The 24970-nt window shown below is 38.8% G+C and overlaps 1 protein-coding gene across 1 annotated transcript in view; it reads right to left on the bottom strand.

The window, feature by feature from the left end:
• Positions 1-22977, bottom strand: part of CRYBG1 (crystallin beta-gamma domain containing 1) — a 116484-nt gene extending 93507 nt beyond the window's left edge. The window contains exon 1 of the mRNA XM_039351101.1: positions 20240-22977. Coding sequence (XP_039207035.1) covers positions 20240-20586 — 347 coding nt within the window. The 5' untranslated portion in view covers positions 20587-22977. The remainder of the gene's footprint in view (positions 1-20239) is intronic.
• Between the last annotated feature and the right edge of the window lie 1993 nt (positions 22978-24970).

The raw sequence follows: 24970 nt of genomic DNA, 5'->3' as shown, positions 1-24970 counted from the left end.
ATTTATATACAGTATATGAATTGGAATCAAATGAAAATGAGATGCTGAATACTGTAGAACAAAAAAAGGAGAAGATGGGTTTGCCAATGGCATGACACAATGGGGCCTCTCTGGGAGAGATGCTCAATGATTTATGCAGTGTCTGCAGCTGCTGATTTACATGAACAAACTTATCAGATGGCAACTAACCTGACAATTCCATTTGTTTACTATTTGTGAGATTTATAGTTCAGATTCTCTAATTCTTTTTCTTTAACAACATACACTTAATAGTTAAAATGAAAAGTACAAAAGCTCTTCCTCCCCCCCTCCCCCCTCCCCCCTCCCTTTCTGAAATACCATGAACTAGACCAGGGCTATTCAACCTTTTCACCCATTGTACCACTTTTAGGATATGGCAACATCCGAGTACCACCAGTCCCCTAGCAAGGTGTCAAAAATTTGATGACCCCCCCAAAAAAGGAAAAAAGTGATAAAGTACAGGTAGTCCTCGACTTACAACAGTTTGCTTAGTGACTGTTCGATGTTACAATGGCACTGAAAAAAGTGCCCCCCAAGCCACAGCCGAGCAAGACACCTGCCTGCCCACCCAGCGGCGCTCTTCCTCCTGTCCGAGATTTTCACTGTTGTGAGAGTTTCTGTTGAGGATTGGCAGCAGGGGTGGGGTGGGGGTGTTTGGTTTTTATTCCCCCCATCTGCTGGGTGGTTGCAGCAGGTTCTGGTCACTTCACATGACCCTGGGACACTGTGTCCATCATAAATATGAATCAGTTGCCAAGCATCTGAATGTAAATCACAAGATCCCGGAGATGCTGCAACATTCCAGCTGATCGGCGTTTCTTCTGGGCTCAGCAGAAGTGCCAGGATCAGCGTCAAGCTCCAGCTGCAGCCTGGCGCTGATCCTGGCATTTCCACTGAGCCCTGATCGTCCCGAAGAAGCACTGATCCTGGCGCTTCTGCTGAGCCCTTCTGCTGAGCCCTGCAGCTCCAGCCATCTCTCGCTCAGGCTTGTGCGGTGCTGCCACCGGTTCAGCTCATTCCCCTCCCCTGCTACCACTTTTCTAGGATGGTCGCATACCATCTGCCAGGTGCCAATGTACCACAGGTGGTACCCGTACCACTGGTTGAAAAGCCTTGAACTAGACTACCTGGCATCTGATTAGCAGGGTAACTTTTGTGAAATTATTCTGTTACTTTTTTCTAAGTGACTCATTACCAAAAGATGGGGAAAATTTAATATTTGAGTCAATGTTGTCAATGTTGAATTAATGTGCTGATAATGCACAAAGCAAAGAATGTCTTCCTTTTAACACAATGATTTTCGCAATGAGCTCAAATAGTTTCATTTAATTTTTTTTTTACTCTGGTTGCAGCCAAATTAGTCTGTCTGCTTAGCAAGCACAGCCTTTATTAAAGCATAGTCAGGTATTTCCATAGGAAGTCAATTTCTATGTAAATTACTTGGCTTGACAGGTATTTCACTTCTGCATCTTCTCTATTTTTGGGTACCTATTTATTTACAATCCAAGTCTATGGACTACAGACAATAAGGTTTGTTCTGTAACACCAAAATATAAACCTTTGTGAGCTGCAGCTCACTTCCTCAGATGCATAGGGTGGATAGACTAATGTAGGCTTTAAATTGGGATTAGGGAAGGGAGGGGAAGATGTGTTGTGTGCTCAGATGCTAGTTATATGCAAGTAGATTACAAGTACCTTATACAATTTTAGCATATTATATTTAACACAAGTCAAGTCATTTTACGCACTCACAAAAGCTTATACCTAGTTGAAAATGATGTTACCTGGATTTCTGATTCTTTTTTAATTAATGGAAAGTGCCTAACCTTGGCATGCTTGTACTTAGAATCTCCTCATGTGACCTGAAATCTATACAGTGCCCCATTCTGCATCCTTCCTAATTAGTTTAATTAAACAAAAAAGTTTAATTAAAAGCTGAAATACAGGAATACTGGAACTTATCAAATTAAAATGACAGTATCTTTATTTTATAAATCACAGCTCTACTATTCAATTCTTATGCTAACCCAGTGGTTCTCAACCTTTTTAATGCTGCGACCCCCAACCGGTCGTAAGTCGAGGACTACTCAACTGGTGCAGCACCGTTTGCAGAATGGGACTTTTGGCGGGCTCAGCAGGGCAGAGACAGCCTGGACAATTCCTATTGGCTTTTGAAAGCCAATAGAATTAGACTCTATTCAAGAGAGTCTATTCTATTGGCTTTCAAAAGCCAATAGAATAAAAGGGAGTAGCACAGCTAAGGAAAAGGGGAAAAAAATGGCGGACTGCGTTGTTTGGCGACCCCCGTGAAATGGTCGTTCGACCCCAAATGAGGTCCCGACCCACAGGTTGAGAACCACTGTGCTAACCCAATTATGTTTTATTATAGAATTGGAAAGCTAAGTTCCTCATGATTGTTTACCAATTGTGCCTTATTACAGTGCATACATGCACACATATAAACTTACACATATTATATAATATTTTGCACTTAATGACTCAATGACTTGCTGAAACATGAACATTATTGCATTGGACAATTCAAAATATTGCTAAATGTTGAATGTAAATAAATAATAGTTATAGCAGCAAATTCTCTGCCTACTCAAAGGCAGAATAACTCATTTTGTAATAGCATTACTTTGAATTAAAAGGTAATAACATTATTCCTAGAAAGGTTTTCCACAGAAGCAACACATAGCATCCAAATTCTAGTGTGAATAACCTCAGAATTGTTCAGAATGTTGTATAAATTTCCCAATGATCCCTCTGCAACGTACGATTATCTTTTCTTTTCATGAGTAGAATTATCCTCCAACATTTTATGAAAAGGTATATTAAATAGTTTATGAATCCACAGTAATTACTATTTTACAGAAATGCAAACTTGTTGTAACGTGCTTTGATATGCTTTGGAATATGTTTCATGCGAAACACTGAGGAATTCTATTCTATATGACCTTTTTCCCTGTTCAATCATGTCCAATTCTTGGAGACTGCCTGGACAAATCCCTGCAGTTTTCTTGGCAAGGTTTTTCAGAAGTGGTTTGTCACCTAACTACTGTTTTCTTAATACCAGATTGGAATACAAACAATATGGAAAGAATTGTTTCCCCGAAAGTAAGACCTACTCTGAAAATAAGCCCTGGTTTGATTTTGGGGGGTGGGCCTAATATAAGCCCTACCCCAAAAATAAGCCCTAGTTTTGGGGCAAGACACACGCCTAAAAATCAAGCTAGGGCAGGGGTGGAGCTTACCATTGCATCCAGGCGTCCCATGGATCGACACTTGCCTAGCCCTCCCACTTCTTCTGTGGCCAAAGGAGCAGCTTCATTCTGCAGCTGACAATGGAGCTCTGGCCTTCATTTCACAGTCAGAGGCCTTTCTGGAAGGCCTCTGCAGCTGAGAACAGAGTTGTGGATTCAATGCAGGCCTGAGCTCCGTTGTCAGCTGAGGCTGCCAGCTGGGCGGGGCTGTTGGTGCTATGGCTGAGAGGTGAGTGGAAAAGATACCTCCCCCCCAAAAAATAAGACCTGGTGCCTCTTTTGGAGGAAAAAAAAATAAGACCAGGTTTTATTTTGGGGGAAACATGGTATAAATGCATGTTAGTAGAGATGTGCAAAAAGTTTCAAGATCAAAATGTTTTGATCCCAAAATTTCTCATTCCAGCTATTACACTAAATATCCAAATTAACTAAAAAAAATAGTCACTTTTTAAACAATGTAAAATTATTTTAAATTGCTTTATTATAAAATCTGCAAATGAAAAGCTTTTGCTTAGAATAGAATAGAATAAAATAGAATAGAATAGAGTTGGAAGGGACCTTGGAGGTCTTCTAGTCCAGCCCCCCACTCAAGCAGGAGAATCTATACCATCTCAGACAAGTGACTGTCTAGTCTCTTCTTAAAAATCTTCAGTGATGGAGCACCCATGATTTCTGGAGACAAGCTGTTCCACTGGCTAATTGTCCTCACTGTTAGGAAGTTTCTCCTTAATTCTAGGTTGCTTCTCTCTTTGTTCAGTTTCCAACTATTGTTTCTTGTCCTACCCTCTGCTGCTTTGGAGAATAATTTGACCCCCTCTTCTTTGTGGCAGCCTCTAAAATACTGGAATACTGCTATCATGTCACCCTTATTTCTTCTTTTCTTTAGACTAGCCAAACCCAAGTCCTACAGCCATTCTTCATACATTTTAGTCTCCAGGCCTTTGATCATTTTAGTTGCTCTTCTCTGTACTTTTTCCAAGGTCTCAACATCTTTTTTGTACTAATACTTTGCATGATCTTGATTCTATGCCTCTGTTTATACATCCCAGGATTATATTAGCTTTTTTAGCTGCTGCTGCATACTGCTGGCTCATAGTCAAGTGATCGGCCACTACTAGAACTCCAAGGTCCCTCTCACAGTTCCTCTTTTTGAACCAATCTATACTTCAACATTTGATTTTTCCTGCCTAAATGTAAAACTTTGCTTATTTCCACACTGAAACTCATTTTGTTGGACAGGGCCCATTGTTCAAATCTGTCAAGATCTTTTTGGATCCTGAGTTTGTCTTCTGGGGTGTTAGCTACTCCTGCCAGTTTGGTATTATCTGCAAATATGATGAACTCCCCTTCAACTCCTCATCTAAGTCATTTATGAAGATATTGAAGAGTAGTGGGCCTAAGACGGAACCTTGTGGTACCCCACTGCTTACTTCTCTTCATGTGGATGTAGTGCCATTGAGGACTACTTGTTGAGAACAATTAGCCAACCAGCTACAGATCCAGCTGGTGGTGATGTTTTACCAAGGAGTAGGTTGTGGCCTACCTTATCAAATGCCTTACTGAAGTCTAAGTATATTATGTCCACAGTATTTCACTTTAGAAGAGGTATTACCTCTTTTCTGTGGAGGAAAGTGCTGATATTTTTGACACATATTCCTCATGAAACAAAAGAAAGGAAAAATATTTTTCTCATACTTGACTTTGCTGATGTATCATTTCCCCCCTTGGAACAAAACAGTTCTACATTCTCCCCACCCTCCATCTAAGCCGTCCTAAACAATAGCACTCAGCAGTAGCGCTGAACCTGGACCTGAAGTATAAGCCCAGACCTTGATTTATGGCTGCTGCTCAAAAAAGCCACCTGGTATTGTCGAACAACTGCCCCGGAGGCTCAGTCTCACCTAAACATGTAAATTGCTACACACTTAGAAATTATATATTATACATTGTTAGCTGCTTAGTATTACAATATGTATTTTATTTTAGGTTTTAAAATATATTCTTTCTTGAGCAGCCTTCCATATCCTGGCCCTCTAGATAGTATGGAAATAGAAATCCAATTTATTTGTGAACTCTCTTCCTAATTTAAGAATTCTGGGAATTACTATCCCAATGCACCTGTATAGCTCTTTAAGAATGAAAGTACTGATCTGTAAATGTTCTGTTTTCTTACACTCGCTACAAAAATAAAGAGAAAAGTCATCTCTTAATAAGCTCCAATTAATCTGTCATCAAAATACTAAGTCTTGGATATGCCTGGAGGTCACATTCCCACAGTTTACTAATGAAAGTACAACACAATACTGTGAAATTCGTATTTGGTGGACTTGTCAAGATATTAAAGCTTTTTGGATTAAGATTTGGTGGAATATTCAAAAGATTTTTAAGAAAAAGATAAAGTTTACTCCGCAATTATTTTTGTTGGGTATTATTGTAGATTTTGATGTTAAAGAAACTAATTTGATGTTGAACCTTATAACAGCTGCAAGACTATTAGTGGGGCAATATTGGAAGAAAAATTTATTGCCTACTTTGGAAGAATGGATACTTAAAGTTTCTAATTTAGCAGAAATGGCGAAAATCTCCGCCAATTTGAAGGATCAATCACAAGAAAAATATATTATGGTTTGGAGAAGATGGACTGATTATATTCAGAAGAAATATGAGATTGAAAAGTATTATCTTGCTTTTGATTAGATTTTAGAAAATTATTAATAGTTATAATTATCTTATTATCTTTGATTTAATTTGTTAATATTTGTTTGGAGAAGGAGTTAAAGTGTGTTATGGTTTTGTTTGATAGTATAGTTGGTTTATGTTAGTTAGAGTATGTTTGTTTATTTTATTTTTTATCCTGTAATCAGCTCTGGGAAGTGGGGGAGGGGGAAAGGGGTGGGGGGGTTTATATTGTAATAAATTTATAAAACTTTTAAATAAAAAAAATAAATACTGTGGAATTATAGACAAGCCAAACTATATGGATAAATCATGAAGTATTTTGGAGTTTCACCGAAATTTTTATTCATATCTTTATTATTTCTTTACCTGCTTACATTTTTTACTACTCTATAAAATTACACCATCTCCATGCCAAACTAATATATGTACTACTTTTATTCTGTAGTCAAGTGCTTAAATGTTTTTTTTTTTTTTATCTAGGTTAAATATTCTTGGTACAAGTTTAAACAGGGCCAGAATAATACCAAAACTGGAATTTTTAAAAGTAAATGTCTACATCATTATAGACGCATTAATCCTTGAGGAAAACAAATTTTAGGATTAAACTAGAAAGGGCAAGGTTCAGGAAAGCAGAAGATTACTCTAAACTCTTCTCATAATCATGCCAAAATTGATCCATTATAACAAGACAAGCACTTTCCTTAGGCTAATAATTCTAGTGATTATTTGTAACTGGGTCACCCAGGTAGAATTAAATTCAAATGAATTTATGTGAAACATAAAATGTATGTAAGAATATTAAGAAACTATCCCCTTCCTTATTAAATTTGATAATATTTTGCCACATAACATTGCAAAAAAGCATTGAGAGCATACCAGACCAGTAATGAAAGTCACTTTTACTCTGTCATCCCTACCATAGTAATATATATTTTAAGCCAGGCCAAAGTTGTCTTTTGTCTGTTTGCACATGAATTATTTGCTTTATAATTTCATCACCTGTCCCTTCTCAAAAGGAACATTGGTTCAGCTGTTCTCGACAGAGCACATAAGAGAAATGATGTAAATGTGATACTCTAGACTAGAGGTGGGCAATTCATTTTCCCAAGGGGCACATGAGAAACTGGAACTGTTGTGGAGGGCTGAAGCAATAGTTCCCAGCCTCGCTTCAACCAAGGTAGTTGTGTGTGGCCGAACCCAGGTCCCCTCATATGATTACCCACACCGCTGCCTCCTCAGACTGCTCAGGTGAGGAGTGAGCTCTGCACAGGTCCAGAAAAATGCTTTCTGTCCTAGTCCTCCCATGGCCCATCAGCCAACTGAAGGACTGCAGACTGACTATGTAGAGTTGGACCCAACTCGGCTTCCTCCTCCATCCTCTGTAGCGCACTTATTTATATCTGATTTCTAATTTCCATCTGACCTCACACAGGCTAGATAGGGACAGCCAAAGGGCTGGATGTGGCCCAGTGGCTGTAAAATGCCTAGGTCTGCTCTAGACTAGTGTTTCTTAAAAAGTATGATCCCAGGAACCCTGGCGGTTCCTCTTGGGTGTACAAAATCATAATTATTTGCCAGATTATTTGCAAAAATTAAAAACAATCTGACTATATTTTGTTAAAAATATAGTTTTTTTTTCATGAAAAAATATTTAGTTAATAGCTAATGGTTTAATATTGTCATCTTACATTATTTAATAAATAAATATATGAATGTGTCAGTTTTAATTTTTAATATGGTAAATATTGATAAATACAACCTATTTAAACAGAGTCAGGGTCCTCCATAATTTTTAAGTGGGAAGGAGTCCTGAGGATAAAAAACATTGCTCTAGATAATTAGTAAATTTCACAAAATATTTAAGGAATTTTCTATATAACATATTGCATATTACAATCACAACATTCTGATTACCCCTGCTGAAAAATTAACCAATTGCTTCTGGCAGAAAGAAAATTTTCTGATTGTTTGGAACAGATACAGCATACACAGTAAAAGGAATATTGTAGTTTGTAAGTGCATGCTTTCAATCTTTTGTATCTCTGCCCACAAAATTTCTCAACTTGCCATCTTAATACTACAGTTACCATTTCTAAAGACAGCACAATTAGGAATAAGAAATGCAATAACCTCTGTTTATGTTCAATATTTTTCGTGGAAATTGAAATATGGTATATCACAATTTTCCATTTCAACATTTCAGCTACTAATGTGATAGCAGTCAAGTCATAAATCAATAATTTAAACAAAAGCCACAACCCACCTATTTCTGTTTAACGGGCATTCATTCATATGTATATATACATAGTGTACATACCCATCATACTGTTGTTTCCTTTCAGGGTAAGCAATATTACAGCACAATAAATGAGTTACAAATAGTAATCCAAGAAATTAAAAGATGGAATAAGAAAGAAACATAGTTTGCCCTAACATAATTCATGAGATCTCTCCATAGCTTTTTAATCTTGCAAACCATGTTAACTCCCACCAGATCCAGATAGCAATACTGTACATTGCTTCTTGTTCTTTAAACTTCTCTATTCTCATATCAATTGACTGAAGCACTTTTTAGTTTTATCCTTCTACTTAACCCATCCAATCATCCTTCAAATATTTGTTTTGCAACTTGATTCTCATTCATTTTCTCTCTATGATCAAACCATTTCTTTCAGACAGGCTAATTATTTTTATATTCAATCCACATTCATTTAGTACCCACTCCCTTTTGACTTTCTCTCATCTTGTTCTATCACACAAGCTTCCTAAGTATTACATTATCCAATTTACATTTGATTTTCTGCTGACATCCCAAATTCTCATTTTCATATAACATCGTAGGCAGAAGTGCATTCTTATAAATAGCACTTTTTATTTCTTTTGCCAAGTACCACATTTTTCCATCCATTTCTCTATCTTTAGTAACAATTCTACAGAGCCACCAAATTCATCTATTTCCTCTAGTTTTAATTAAATTGAATGCTAAAAAGTTAATGCTAAATAGCTAATCTGAATTGATTTAGGATTGAAGAAGTTTTAAAGTAATTTTAACAGAGGGATTTTTAAAGTAATTTTGATAGGAAATGAATTGATTTGACTGTCCTCTGTAAAATTAACAGCAATTCAACTCCAGTGATATTTTCACCTTTCAGTCAATATAAACATATGACTTCTGAAAAAATATATTCATACAAATGCACTACTATGGCAATATCAAAAACCTTTTCTTATGCTTGGTCCCATTATATATTCTCATGCACTGGTTTTGAATAGCCTTTCTTCCCCTCCCTCCCATTTAGGTTTAGTGATTGTGCCATTGTGTCAACCCCCCCCCCCCGTCACATTGATATCACCTATAATTCTCCTGATATTTTGGAAGATAATATCCCCACAAAAGTTCAATTCTTGAATCCATTTACATGTATGAAACTACTGAAAATACCTTTTTGGAAATTATGATGTAATCTTAGAGAGAGAGATAGTGTAAAATATAAATGCATTTATGCTGTTAAGATTGTAAGCTGATTCTTTGTAACTTTTTCTTTTTTTCTATATATTACTTTTCTTTTTTTCTTTTTTCTTTTTCTTTTTTCTTTCTTTGCACTTTTTTTCTATTTCTCCTTCTTTTTCCAAATGTAGTTTGATTTGCTTTTATATTGTAATTAAATCTTCAAAAATTATACAACTTCAAAAGCATCCAAGTGCAAGTAGATTAATAGGTATCACTTCGGTGAGAAAGTAACAACGTTCCATGCCCCTTTGGCATATAACCATGCTGGTCACATGATTAAGGAAAATATCTTCAGATATATATACATATACATATACATATATATATACATATATATACATATATATACATATACATATATATACATATATATACATATATACATATATATATATACATACATACATATATATATATATATATATATATATATATATATATATATATATATGAGCTCTGATGTTGTTACCTAGTTACGGTAATGAAACATCTGTAAGAAAACAAACAAGCTCAAAGAGCACCAAGGACTCCTCATATATAAATAAATACATTTCTGGGAAGAAATAAAGATTATACTTTGTCATGCATGTCAGCATCCTAGGAAAAAGAAGGTTCATGGAAAGAGGTTAGAAAAGCATCTAATTTTATAAACGTTTATTCTACTACATTCTGGACAGAACACCCCAAAGAAATATATATACCAAACATTTAAAATTGATAGCACTGCAGCTTTGCAGCTGTACTGTAAGTAATAATGTCAATATTTGGCTCAGTTCTCTCTCTTAAAAAGAAAGTAAAGAAGTCAGAAAAAGAAAGTAAATTAAACGATGTAAAAAAGATGTTGAGACTCTAGAAAGAGTACAGAGAAGAGCAACAAAGATGATTAGGGGACTGGAGGCTAAAACATATAAGGAATGGTTGCTAGAATTGGGTATGTCTAGTTTAACGAAGAGAAGGACAAGCGGGGACATGATAGCAGTGTTCCAATATCTCAGGGGCTGCCATAAAGAAGAGGGAATTAAGCTATTCTCCAAAGCACCTGAAGGCAGGACAAGAAGCAACGGGTGGAAACTAATCAAGGAGAGAAGCAACCTAGAACTAAGGAGAAACTTCCTGACAGTTCGAACAATTAATCAGTGGAACAGCTTGCCTCCAGAAGCAGTAAATGCTCCAACACTGGAAGTTTTTAAGAAGAGACTGGACAGCCATTTGTCCGAAATTGTGTAGGGTTTCCTGCCCAAGCAGGGGGTTGGACTAGATGACCTCCAAGGTCCCTTCCAACTTTACTATTATTATTATTATTATTATTATTATTATTATTATTATTATTATTATTATTATTATTAATATTATCTTTGTTTAAACAAAGATATTCAGATTGGCAGCTATTAAGCAATCTTACTTTATTATTCCAGTCTCAGTGTATGAAAAGCTGTTTCACACTTATTTCTGCATAATGAAGCCTGCATAAACATTATTACAGTAATTCTATGTATGACAGTTCAGGTTAAACAAAGTAAAGTATAACTTAAAACCACAGAGTTACATCTAGTGAAGAATCATATGAATTGGCTTGAATGAGAAAAGGAAGAAATACCAAGCAAAATAAAGACCAACAAAGAACCACCTCTCATTCATGACACACACCACAACTATGCAAGTGAATCCCTTTAAACTTGAGCTCTATTCATTCTGTTCATTAAGAGTTTATATTTAAACACTGAGACACTGAGATTGCAGAGAAATGGATGAAAGAGTTAAGAATATTTTATGAAGAACAGTCTACATCCAATAAGCATTCTATTTTCAGTTCCTTTAATGTGTTTTTTTTTAATTGGAGATTTTGAACTTGTAATTATTTTGTCAAATTGTTCTGTGATAAAATACTCTAACCAAAATAATAACAATCTTGAGAAAGCTTTTGGGAAAGAATGATGGGTAATGTAAAATTAATTTGCTATTCAACTGTATATATGGCACATGATTTTAACAGAGTATATTTAATTTATTAACTACATAGAATGACAGAAAATATTGTTGGAATGGATCATGGAAATTACCTAGTTTACTCCCCCAGCCACTGTAGGAGTACCCCTCTGCACTATCTCTGAGAAATGATCATCAAGTCTCTGTTTAAACGTTATCAGTGAATGAAAAACTATCACCTGTTCTACTGTTAAACCGTCTTTATTTAAGAAACATGTCGTGGTCACCAATTGAAATTGATATCATTATAAATTAAACCCACTGGTTTTTATCCTGCCTCTAGGAGCAACTCTGAAAATTCGGAATCATCTATACGATAACCTGAAGCTAATTATTATGTTTTCAATGGCCTTCTTTTCTCTGTGCTAAACATACCCATTCCCTCCAATAATTCCTTGTAGGTTTTCCTTCCAAGTATCTTTACCATTTTGATTTGTCAATGTCCTTCTTAAAGGCAATATCCAAAACTGGATATGATATTCTAGCTGTGGTCTGGCTGACGCAGAACAGACAGGCATAATCACTTATTTTGGTCACGATACTAAACTTGATGGAACTTTGGAGCACTTTTGCTATTTTTCCCTGATTCCAGGCTCCTATCCAGCTAAGTCACTATGATCTCTTTTATATATTCTGCTGTTCAGTACGATCTGCCATCCTTTTCCTTTGGATTTTTTCCTACCCAAATGCAGGCCTTCACATTTGTACCAATGAAGGAAAATATTTGTAGCTCAGGGTTGAAATGAGTCACTAGCATTGATGATGCAACCTAGTTAGGGTAATGAAATGTCTGCAAGAAAACAAGCAAGCTCAGAGAGCACCAAGGACTCTTCACATTTGTCTCTGTTGAAATGTATTTACCTACTGTTCCAGTTTGTCAAATCCTTTTGAATCTTTGTACTTTTATTGCTATTCCCCTTCCCTGCCAATAATTTTTATTTCATCTACCAATTAAATAATCATATACTTCTATCCAAGTAACCTATAAATATATTTAGCAGCATACGGCCTAGAAGAGCCTTATGTTGTGTCATTAGACTCAGATTGATGCAGGTTCACTGATATTCACTTGATGAATACAATTATTCATCCAACTCTGTATCTATGTAATGGTAGGAAAACCCAGCCAACATTTTACCATATTCTGCATTAAAATCTTATGTTATAGTTGTTCTGTCAACTTATCTCATTTGAACATCTTACTTAAAGACAATTGAAATTATGATGCTGATAACTAACTCAAAACCTCTAAGAGAGCGTCAACAACAAAATACTTCAATAATTTCACATATCCTAGCAGGAATAGATCAACACAGTAGATGCTGGTTAGAACAGCATGTACTGATGCTACTGGTATGGTACTTGTTTATGATAAGTATTTTCTCCTGATGTGAGCCAAATATTTAATCAGCATTTGATGGCATTTCACAGGTATTTTAGCATCCAATGTATCTTTAGCTCAGCCTGACCAATTGTCATTGTGTTTCTTTTGGTGAACTCAAATTCTATTTGGAGCTCAGAGGTTCTCATTATTAGAAGCTAGCAGGAAAGAAGGATAAGGGAACTCTGTATTTCCCCCTTGAGGAAGGATGACTTACTAAGCTTAGCTATTCCAACACTACCTAAGCTCTAGATCAGAGATCCCCAATCCCTGGTCTGTAGACCAGTACCAGGCTGTGGCATGCCAGCAACCGGTCTGCACAAACAAAGCCCCATGTACGAGATGCAGGCAGCACACAAAACCATGCAGCCTCTGGTCCACAGAAAAACCTCTCTCCACAGAACCGGTCCCTGGTGCCCAAAAGGTTGGGGTTCTCTGCTCTAAGTCATTGTCCTAGGATTTTATATTCGATTAATGATATTTAAATTATTGAGTTGCCCTGAAATCTAAACAGCAAGGCAACCCTAAAAAGAAGAAAATAATCAAGAATGTCAATAATAGAGTTGGAAGGGACCTTGGAGGTCTTCTAGTCTAACTCCCTGTTCAGGCAGGAAACCCTATATTATTTCAGACAAATGGTTGTCCAGTCTCTTCTTAAAAACTTCCATTGTTGGAGCATTCACAACTTCTGGAGACAGATTGTTCCACTGGTTAATTGTTCTGTCAGGAAATTTCTTCTTAGTTCTAGGTTACTTCTCTCTTTGATTAGTTTCCATCCATTGCTTCTTGTCCTGCCTTCAGGTGCTTTGGAGCAGCCCCCCCCCCAACCTATGGTCTGTGGCCTGGTACTGTGGCCTCTTGGCCACCGGGCCCTGGGAATAGCTGGCAGGCCCCGCCCCACTCATGGCCCCATTTGCGCAGATGCCGGCGGCCTGTTTGCGTACATAGTCCACTTGTGGATGCATGCACACGCAAACGCACCTATTTGCGCATATGCGCGTAAGGCTGCACGTGTGCACATTTCCCTGCTGCTCCCTTTCCTTCCGGGCCTTCAAGCCGGAGAGATTGGGGAACTCTACTTTGGAAAATAGCTTGACTCCCTGCTATTTGCTGATATTCTGTTTTAGTTATGTGCCCCTCTTTCCACTTTTTATACTTGTCCTTTTTGTCTTTCAACTTATTAGAGAGTTCTTTATGCAGCCATGCTGCTTTCTTTTGAGAGCTGCTATTTTTCTTCTTCGTTGGTATTGTGCTTGACTGGCCTTTTATAATGTCACTTTTCAAAATTTCCCAAGCTTCTTGAGTTGTTTTCCCCATGAGGATTTTCATCCGTGGAATCCTTCCCAAGCTCTAAGTTTATTGAAATTAGTTTTCTTAAAGTCCAAGACTCTAGTTTGACTGTGTTCTATTCCAATATTGCATGATCACTCCCCCCCCCCCAAGGTTCCTGTAGCTTCAACACCTTCTATCATTTCATCTCTGTTAGTGAGAATTAAGCCCTAGTTTCCCTCTCTACTTTTTGGGAGACAAAGTTGTTTGCTAGGTGTATCAAGCAGCTGTTTGATCTTCCACTTGATGCAGAGTTTGTCTCCCAGTTGATGTTAGGATAATTAAAGTCCCCCATTACCATTGTGATGTGCTTCCTACATACTTAGTTAACTGACTAGCAAAATCTTCATCTATTTCCTCTGTTTGACTGGGTGGCCTATAGTATATACCTATGGCAATGTCATTTTTCCCCCTTTTATATTGATTCAAATGCATTCAAGACAGTTTTCAGCATTGTTGTGCTCTATTTCTGTAGAGATGTAATTATTTCTTATATAGAGAGCAACTCCATCTCTTCTTTTACTTGGTCTGTTTCTTTTAAGGAATTTAAATCCCTCTAACTGTATGTTCCATTTGTTGGTTTCATCCCAGAAAGTTTCCATAATGGCAACAATATCATATCTTCCCTCATTTACCTGAATTTCTAATTCACCCTTTTTATTGCTCATACTCTGCGTGTATAGACATTTGAGTCCTTTGGTGTATAGACATTTGAGTCCTTTGTGACTGACTCTGTGTTTACTTTCTACATAACCTGTGTGGTGCCTGAGTTATCCTATTTTCTATTTCCCCTAGTTCCCTCAGATGCTATCTGCCAACATCAGGGAGATTCTATGGAACAGAAAGGTCCAGGCTAATTCAAAGCTTTTCTTGAAGTAGTGGGGTACACAATAGAATAAACATATCTAGAATTGGGATCAAAATGTTACCTTTAGTGATGGCAACATTTATTTATGTATTAAATTTATATACCATTCATTTCACTCTGCAAAATGACATCAATGATTTTAACTGCATTTTACAAATTTCAGGATTGTCCATTGCTGATGTGGTAGTTCAAAGCCTGGCACATTTTTTTGTGGGATCATTTATATGTCTTCCTATGACTGGGCATTCAACGACCCATTTGGCTTTCCATTGGGAATCGATGTTAAAGTTGTTGGGCAGATGTTGTGCAAGTGCCAGTCGGGGCTCCCTGGATTTGAGTCTTCCTGCTGATAAAAGAGGAAGGTTGGCATGCACCCGTAGGAGTTGTTCATAATTGCTCTATGTTTTCTCACTAGTGCATCTTGCCTTTGTAAAGATGGTGATACCATGGAGCTCAGAACAGGAAGCCAGCAAGTCAGGGCAATTTTAATACATCCACTTATAATCCTCATAGTGTCATTGAGTCTGGAGTCTAACTTACTGGTATGGTAGCTGTTAAGCCATACAGGGGCACAGTATTCTGCTGCCCAGTAGACCAGCCTTAGTACTGTTGTTCTGAGGGTGGCAACTGAAGGTCCCCATTTAGTTCCACATAATTTCTGGAATATGTTGTTCCTAATGTTGATTTTTGCTGCCGTATTCTCTAGGTCAGTGGTGGCAAATCTATGGCACGCGTGCTAGAGGTGGCCCACCCTATCTGTGGGCACGTGCGCTGTTGCCCCAGCCTCCCTCCCCTGTGGCCTCCTCTTCACCAGCAGCTCCCTTGGAGGAGAGTCACCCCCGAGCGCAGACTGCATGAAGGAGCGCAGCCAAGGACATGGCAGCCAGGCAGCGGAGACAAGACTCCGCCCTCGCACTCTGTCATGCGCAGTTGGTGGTGTGGGGCGCAGGTGGAAGGCGTTGCTGACATGGTGCTGCTGGGCTGCCTGGACAATCTGTGGTGGGCCGTGAAGGTGGTGGGTGGCCCTGTGGGCAGGCGGGATGAGGCGAGCTGCGGGTGGGGCGGGGGCAGAGTGGGGCCGGGGCAGTTTTTGGGCACTTGGTCTCTAAAAGATTTGCCATCAGTGCTTTAGGTGTATCTTGTGGGGGAAAGTTTGGTCCAATGTTACTCCAAGATGCTTTGGATGGGGATCATAGGAAAATAAGTTGTTGTTTAAGTAGAGCTTCAGGGCTTCACATGCTACTTTGTTGTTAAGGTAGAAGCACATAATTACTGTTTTGCTGATGCTAGGAGTGGGCCTCCAGTCAGTGAAGAATTTTCCCAAGATTTTAAGATCTTTGGACAGGAGGATGTCAGCAGCCTCACAAAGACTCACATGACGGACAATGTTCCATAATTAATCATTCCTATATTTTCCTATATTTTGAAACATTTATTTTAACATTTATTTCAAAAGTTGCCTTGATAGTAATATTAAAAGATGACCAATATACATTAAAAGCCACCTAGTTCTTTAAATGTAAATTTTATTCATCATATTAATTTTTACTTTTGAGTAACACTTGTTAGATTTGGGGTGTTAACTTTACAGAATTAGTTCAGGAAATATCAGTATTGCCCTATTAATTATACTCCAGCAACTAGGATGCTATAATGTCAGCTGTAAAAGGCATGCAAAGATATTAATCACCAGCTGATTCAACAGTGTCAAAAGGAAATACTTCAAATAGTGCACTGCATAAATAAGCTACCTGAAATTATTTCTCAAAATTTATAGAAATGGTTACTGGCTTATGTGACTTAAAAAAAAACTAAACAAAATAATGGATCAACCAATTTCATATTTGAAAGCAAGAGGTAGGTCCACCATAGGGCAGCCCTTATAGTTCTCAAAAATGAGTCTTTTCAGACACAGACTTAGGCAGACCTCAAGCAATTTCTTACTATAAGCAAGGAGTACAATACCTGTAGAAGTGTTTACAGGTAATCCTTGATTTACGACCACAATTGAGCTCCAATTTTACATTGCTAAGGAAGACAGTTGTTAAGTGAGTGTTATGATCTTTCTTGCCAGCTATTAATTGAATCACTGCCATTTGTTAAGTCAGTAACACAGTTGTTAAGTAAATCTGGCTTTGCCATTGACTTTGCTTGCCAGAAGCTCACAAAAGGTGATCACACGACTCTGGGACACTGCGGTGATCATAAATTCTTGCAAGTTTCCAAGTGTCTGAATTTTGATCACATGACATGGAGTGCTGCAACGGTCATAAGTGTAAATGGTCATAAGTCAGTTTTTTTAATGCCACTATAACTTTAAATGGTCACTAAATGAATGGTTGTCACTTGAGGACTACCTATATTTGGTTTACAGCCCACTCCAATTTACATGTTGAGGATGATAACATATTCTTGCAAATATTAAAGTAGATTCAGTGCTGAAAATTCTAGTTTCCTATAAGTGTCTTTTCCTGTAAGACTTCTTTTCTTTTTATCCTAGCTCAGTCTTGATTTTGATTTGTTTTTAAAAGTGATGGAAATCTATCACATATAATAGATCCTCAATATATTTTCCCATGGGATTTAAACTGATAATAAGCTGGAGATGTTATAAGCTGTTGTGTCTGAATGGAAGACTAGAGACTCATACATATCTCTTCACCTCAACCCACCCATGAGAATCTTCCCAAGTTTTCTTTGTCAATAGGAAAAAGTGACTTTTTCATCAAATAATGAAAGGTATGGGTGAAAAAAATGCAGAAGAAATTTTGAACACAAAAGTCATACATAGATTAAACTACTTTTAGGTTATTTTCAAATAGGTGACCATCACCAACACTTGAATTTGTTTGCTTGATAGCCTTGGAACGAACAAGAAATTAGAGTGGTCTTTTTCAAGATCAGAAGTGCTACCCTATTTTCCTTTGTACATCCCATAATGCCCAGTACAGAAGGCCATTTAAAGTTCAGCATGCATTAATTATAATGCATATTTTATGACTCCATTTTGTTTTTAATTAATATTTTAATTAGCAATGAAATAATTTTCTGCATTTTTTCATTCAGCAAGTAATTATTCAAGTATTATAGTGTCAGCGTATGTGATCACTGCTACAGCGATAACGTAAGAATTCTAATGATTAAAAAGAACCCTTCTCATTTCTATCACAACACAATCAGAAAAGCTTTTAAAAATATATTGTCAACATTATGCTACTTTATTTTGGTATACCACTTAAACTTCCTATTTAAAATGTGTTCAAAAAAGGTAAAAGATGTATTAAAAGCAAAGGTATATCATAAAATGGCTCTTACAGCAAAGATTAGAAATGTGGATGACAGAGTGACCACAGTTCACTGCTCATGTCAAGACTTAAAAGAATATACAGATAGTCCTCTCTTATCAACTGCCTTGTTCAGTGGCCATTCAAAGTTGTGACAACATTGAAAAAGTAGGTTAACAACTGGTTCTTGAACTTGCAGCTCTCTATGTCTCCACAGTGACATGATCCTGACTCAGCCATTGGCTGAGTCACAGTGTAATAAGTGTAATAAGGACATGTGATTGTCTTTTATGACCTTCACAGCCAGCTTCAACAAGCAAAGTTAGTGAGAATGCCAACTGGAAGTTTGCAAACCACAGTCACATGATGTCATACTTAACCACCTATAGCAGGGGTGTCAAACTCACCACGTCACGTGACATGTCGCCCGGACCTATGGTGATTCACTTAACTAAAAGTAGAATCTATGTCTCACTTAATGACCCTGTTGCTTAGCAAAAGAGTTGTTGGTCCCAACTGTAATCAGTAAGTGAGGACTACTTATATAGGTGTTCATTTCTTTTCATTGTAAAAAAGTGAAACTGGATTTTTTGGGACCTAAGACAGATGGGAAAACCTACAAGGAATATATTCTAGCATAACAATGCCCAATAAAATTGAGAAAACAAGAAATAGCTAATGTGAAAACATGTCTAAGCTGAACAGCTGGATGACTTCTTGCATCAGAACTGCAGGAAAATCCCTACCAATGAATTTCAGAGAGACACAGGATGTAAAATGACACATACTTCAGGATAATTGTTATGTTAGGAACTCAGATCTTGATACTCTACCTGCCACTGTCATTGTATCTGCAATGCTTTGGAAGAACACCAGTTTCAAAGTTCAGTCTGGCAACTAAATCAATTCCATCTATTGGTGTCACATGTATTGATAATGAAGAGTTTTCTTTAAAATAGAGACCAGCATACAGAACTTCTCTATTTGGTAAGCAACCCAGATGTGCGAAGGGTGATGGATCAGCAAACCAAAGAACATAAGTAGTGCCCCTGGCCCATCTAGTCCACTACTCTATTCCCAAATGGCCAATCAGAAGCAGAAAGAAGCCCACTACTACCCCAATATATAGCCTTCTGCCATCAAGGCTAACAGCCATTGATCCCCCTGACTCCAACTCTTTTTTTGAAACCAGCCAAGTAGGTAGCCACACATCTTGTGATGGCAAATCCCAGAGTTTAATTATGTGTTGTTAAAAGTAACCCTTCTGTCTGTCTGTCCTGGTTCTTCCAGGATTCAATTTCATTGGGTGATTTTTGGATTGGCCCTAGGATTTGGGGAAGGGGAAAAGATTGAGGGGAGAACATCAACACTCAGGGAGGCCGGTGCCAACACCTAATGCTCTTTCCCAAGTTCCAACGGTCTGGTAAGACCACAACAAACAACAGGTGGAAGAAGAAAACATGCGTGCTGTGCCTTTAAGACCCAGAGCTCCGGGAAAGGATCACGCAAGGGCGGCGCTTGCTTTTTGCTTCACACGTTGGGAGAAAGGGTACATTTCAGCAAAGCCCACCCGGCTGTGGCGGAGGACGGCCCTCCGTTAGTCCGAGGGCAGCGTCCGTCGGAAGGAGGGGGCGCGCGTTTTCCATGCTGGCAACAACCCGCCGGAGAACAGTTTGGGTCACATGAAGCAAAAGAAGGAGCAACGGGGGAAATGAGGGTCGCGTGCTGCTGGGGCGGCCCAGACCTTTTTGTTCCTCCGGGGAGAGAAAGTGGGGTGGGCAGCAACAGCTTACAAGGCTTGTGAGTATACTAGGAGTGTGTATGTAAGGGGAGGGGGGCGCCTTGGAAGAAGCAGGTGGATGAGCGCGCCTCGAGATGACAGCAACTAGGCCAGACCGAGCGTGCCAGGATTACCTGTTTGTGGGAGTCGTGGGCTCCGAGGCGGTGAAGGAGGAGGCGTCCAGAGCAGAGGGGGCCGCGCTGTCCCCCGCTGCCACTTCGTCCTTACTTTGCTGCTGCTGCTGCCGCCGCTGTTTCTTCTTCAAGCGCCACTGCCCGAAAGCCGAGCGCTTCTTGAGCTCTCCGGAATCGACGGTGGCGGTGGAGGAGCAGCTGGCGCGATGTTCCCGCCGACCCTCCAAGCACGGCGAAGGACAAGGCGAGGAAAGCGGCGTATCCTTACCGAGGTCCGGTTCGGAGTCCTCGGATTCGCTCCTATGGTGGAAGAGCCGCCCGAGCCTCTTGAAGCCCCCTTTCTCCATGCTGAACAAGCGGAGCTGAGGTTGACCCTTGCAGCGGCGTTTACAACCGCCTTCGGCCAAACGGCTGAAGGATGGCCGGGGAGAAGCGCTCGGTTTGCGCGCTCCGTCGGGAGACGGTTGGAGAGGAGGAGGGGAGGAACAAAGCGCCTCCTAAAGGTAGCAGAAGCTGCTCCTAACTGCGACTCGGACCGCGCCCTTCCCACCTCCTTAGCTTGGCGTGTGCAAACTTTCTTCAGAGAGCCATGAATTCGCCTGGCTCCACGGGTTCTCCTCTCCGCGTTTCTTCGAGCCTTTAGCGAGTTTCATTGCTCCTTCTTGTTCCCGCGTCTGCAGCTACTTTCTCGGATGTCGGAACCTCTCTTGTTCTCTATTTAGACCGCTCCAGCTCCCTCTCGCACTTTACGTTTTTTCCCAGGAAGGGAAAGGCTAGTCTTAATCTGAGGGTGCTGATTGTAAGGCAGCACTAAGTGCTGTTGTTTATTTCTGATAGAAACGAAATTATCAACACTTTGGATCCCCTGTGCCGGGAAGGGCTGCAGGTTTCCAGAAAACCGTACGAACAAGATAAACTTATACATTTAAGGTAGTGCGTGACAGGCTTGTGTTTTCTTCGCTGAAAAACGCCCACCCCTTCACCATTAATGTGGCAATCCTTTTCTCGCCACTGAACTCAAGATTTATTTCTGAGGATACAGGCATGTAGTAGCTTGCGCTCTAAACCTGATTCTAAACTTTGCATATCTGAAAAACGTATACATAGGAAAAAAGTAAAGGAAAAGCAAAGAGACGTAATAGCTTTATTCAGGAAGTGTAGGTACATTTTTATGAGTAACCTTTCTTTCCCAGATAACAAACCTGATTCTGTAGGAATTACCCTGCCACCCTTCAATTTATGATAGAAAAAGTTCTGATTTTGGCTCCAAAAATGCAAAAATTTAAAATTATATTGATGTTTGATGAAAAATAACACACAAAGACGTTTCCTGTCTTTGCAGACAACAGAGGATCTTCAGTGATTTAGGAGTACTGCAGTGCTTAAAAGTAATTTAGTTGAATCTGAACTGATAAAAGGACCAAAGCTTACTCTATGCAGGTTTCAGAAAAACACCTAATATTTAATTTCCTTTGACATCCAAGCCAACCTACCATTTAAAAAAACGATAAAAATAATACTGTGCTAAGAAGGAAACCAGTAAAGGAAGTGGGCATGTTTGCTGCTGACATATCTTTGTAGATCCTAGAATTTGTCTGTCAGGCAAACCTGTGGGAGTTTTTTGCGTTTTTCTTCCTGTCATCTATTATTTCCTTTTTTCCCCCTAGCCTGCTTCCATTTCCCTGAGAAAATATTTATGCATGACTCTTCAAAAGTCCTATTCAACTGGATGGAATTTGCTTTCATGTGAGCAGATAGACAATTACCACATCAAAACATAGATTAAAAATATAAATTTCAGGCCAGCCACTTTTGTTTTAATGGTTCTGGGTTTCAAATAAAACAAATTCTCATAGGAAAAGTAAGGCAACAGTGGATGGAACAGTGCACTCTCCTGTTCCAGCAGTTTCCAACATGGCATATTCTACCTCTGACAATTTATTCCCATCTCAACACTACTGCTCAAAATAAAACAAGCCTGTTTGCTGTATTTGGAACAAAACAACTCCATTCATCCATTTACTAACCAAAACACCGGCAAAGTGTGTTTCTGCTCAGATTCAAAGCTGGAATATTTTGACATGTTTACAAACTATCCAATATTATCATTTAAGAAATATGTATTTAGGTTGTCATTCAATTATTAACAGCTTAACCTGTTCACATCTTAACCACAAAATCACTATGCATGCTGCTAGTCCATTATCATTCTAGAATAATCTGTATCCAAACATTAATAAGGATAAGATTTTCCTTTTTAAATAGTACAGGTAATCTAACCTGGTCAGGTATCACTGACGGCTCCAATCATATTTATGGAAAAAATTTAAAAATGGATCCATAATAATAATGGAATGAATCTTTTAGGTCTGCAAATATTTCAGTCCCAGGCTGTCCTCTTTAACATATGTAGGAACACTTTCTTTAATGTTATTCAGATGACTTGGGTGATTCAATTTCTATGTTGTTTCTTCAGTGTGCTTTCTTACATAGATTTAAGCAAAATGGACATTTTGTAACCGGAGAAAAAAAATTTAGGCTCATTTTTGAATGGAATTACATATTACATTAAGCCAAAATGTTTCTTCAGCTTCACAAATTATGTGAACCTAACCAGTTGTGGTTAAAGAAACCATGGGTGAAAGTCATTAAGAAATAATTCAATTAAATTATTCATCCAAAATTTAACACCAAATATTATTACTTAATGAACTCCTTGTTGTTAATTGCGAAGTCGTGTCCGACCCATCGCGACCCCATGAACAACGTTCCTCCAGGTCTTCCTGTCCTCTACCATCTTCTGGAGTCCATTTAAGTTCACCCCTACTGCTTCAGTGACTCCATCCAGCCATCTCATTCTCTGTCGTCCCCTTCTTCTATTGCCCTCAATCTTTCCCAGCATTAGGCCCTTCTCCAGTGAGTCCTTCCTTCTCATTAGGTGGCCAAGTATTTGAGTTTCAACTTCAGGATCTGGCCTTCTAAAGAGCAGTCGGGGTTGATCTCTTCTAGGACTGACCGGTTTGAATGCCTTGCAGTCCAGGGGACTCGCAGGAGTCTTCTCCAGCACCATAGTTCAAAGGCCTCAATTCTTTTGCGCTCAGCCTTTCTTATGGTCCAACTTTCACAGCCATACATTGCAACTGGGGAAACCATGGCCTGGACTATACGCACTTTTGTTGGCAGGGTGATGTCTCTGCTTTTTAGTAGGCTGTCTAGATTTGCCATAGCTTTCCTCCCCAGGAGCAAGCGTCTTTTAATTTCTTGGCTGCAGTCCCCATCTGAGGTGATCTTGGAGCCCAGAAAAATAAAATCTGTCACTACCTCCATTTCTTCCCCATCTATTTGCCAGGAATTGAGAGGGCCGGATGCCATGATTTTGGTTTTCTTAATGTTGAGTTTCAAGCCAACTTTTGCACTCTCCTTCACCTGCATCAAGAGGCTCTTTAGTTCCTCTTCACTTTCTGCCATTAGAGTGGTATCATCTGCATATCTTAGGTTGTTGATATTTCTCCCGGCAATCTTAATTCCAACTTTTGATTCATCTAGCCCTGCCTTTCTCATGATGTGCTCTGCATATAATTTAAATAGGCAGGGCGACAGTATACAGCCTTGCCGGACTCCTTTTCCATTTTGAACCAATCAGTGGTTCCGTGTTCAGTTCTCACTGTTGCTTCTTGACCCGCAAATAGGTTTCTCAAGAGACAAATGAGATGGTCTGGTACTCCCATCTCTTTAAGAACTTGCCACAATTTGTTGTGATCCACACAATCAAAGGCTTTTGCATAGTCAATGAAGCAGAAGTAGATGTTTTTCTGGAACTCCCTAGCTTTCTCCATGATCCAGCGTATGTTTGCAATTTGATCTCTAGTTCCTCTGCCTCTTCGAAATCCTGCCTGTACTTCTGGTAGTTCTCGATCCACATACTGCTGGAGTCTAGCTTGTAGGATTTTAAGCATAACTTTACTAGCATGTGAAATGAGTGCAATGGTGCGATAGTTTGAACATTCTTTGGCATTGCCTTTCTTTGGAATTGGAATGTAAGCTGACCTTTTCCAATCCTGTGGCCACTGTTGAGTTTTTCAAATTTGCTGGCAAATTGAGTGTAGCACTTTTACTGCATCGTCTTTTAAGATTTTGAATAGCTCAGCTGGAATACTGTCACCTCCACTAGCTTTGTTGTTGCTCAGATTTTCTAAGGCCCATTTCACTTCACATTCTAGGATTTCTGGTTCGAGGTCAATGACCATCTCATTGTGGTTATCTGGGATGTTAAGCTCATTCTTGTATAGTTCTTCTGTGTAGTTTTGCCATCTCTTCTTAATCTCTTCTGCCTCTGTTAGGTCTCTGCCATTTTGGTCCTTTATCATGCCATCTTTGCATGAAATGTTCCCTTCATATCTCCAATTTTCTTGAAGAGATCTCTGGTCCTCCCTATTCTGTTGTTTTCTTCTATTTCTTTGCACTGTTCATTTAAGAAGGCATTCTTATCTCTTCTAGCTACTCTCTGGAATTCTGCATTCAATTGGGTGTATCTTTCTCTTTCTCCTTTGCATTTCGCTTCCCTTCTTTCCTCAGCTATTTGCAAAGCTTCCTGAGACAGCCATTTTGCTTTCTTGCATTTCTTTTTCTTTGGGATGGTTTTAGTTGCTACCTCTTGTACAATGTTGCGAACTTCCATCCATAGTTCTTCAGGCACTCTGTCTATCAGCTCTAATTCCTTAAATCTATTTG

This window comes from Crotalus tigris, unplaced genomic scaffold (genome assembly GCF_016545835.1).
Source record: "Crotalus tigris isolate CLP2741 ecotype Arizona unplaced genomic scaffold, ASM1654583v1 scf7180000018371.15429387391:27106975, whole genome shotgun sequence".
Lineage (NCBI taxonomy): Eukaryota > Metazoa > Chordata > Lepidosauria > Squamata > Viperidae > Crotalus > Crotalus tigris.
The sequence above is the reverse complement of the archived record's forward strand: the minus strand, read 5'-3'. Positions and strand labels throughout refer to the sequence as shown.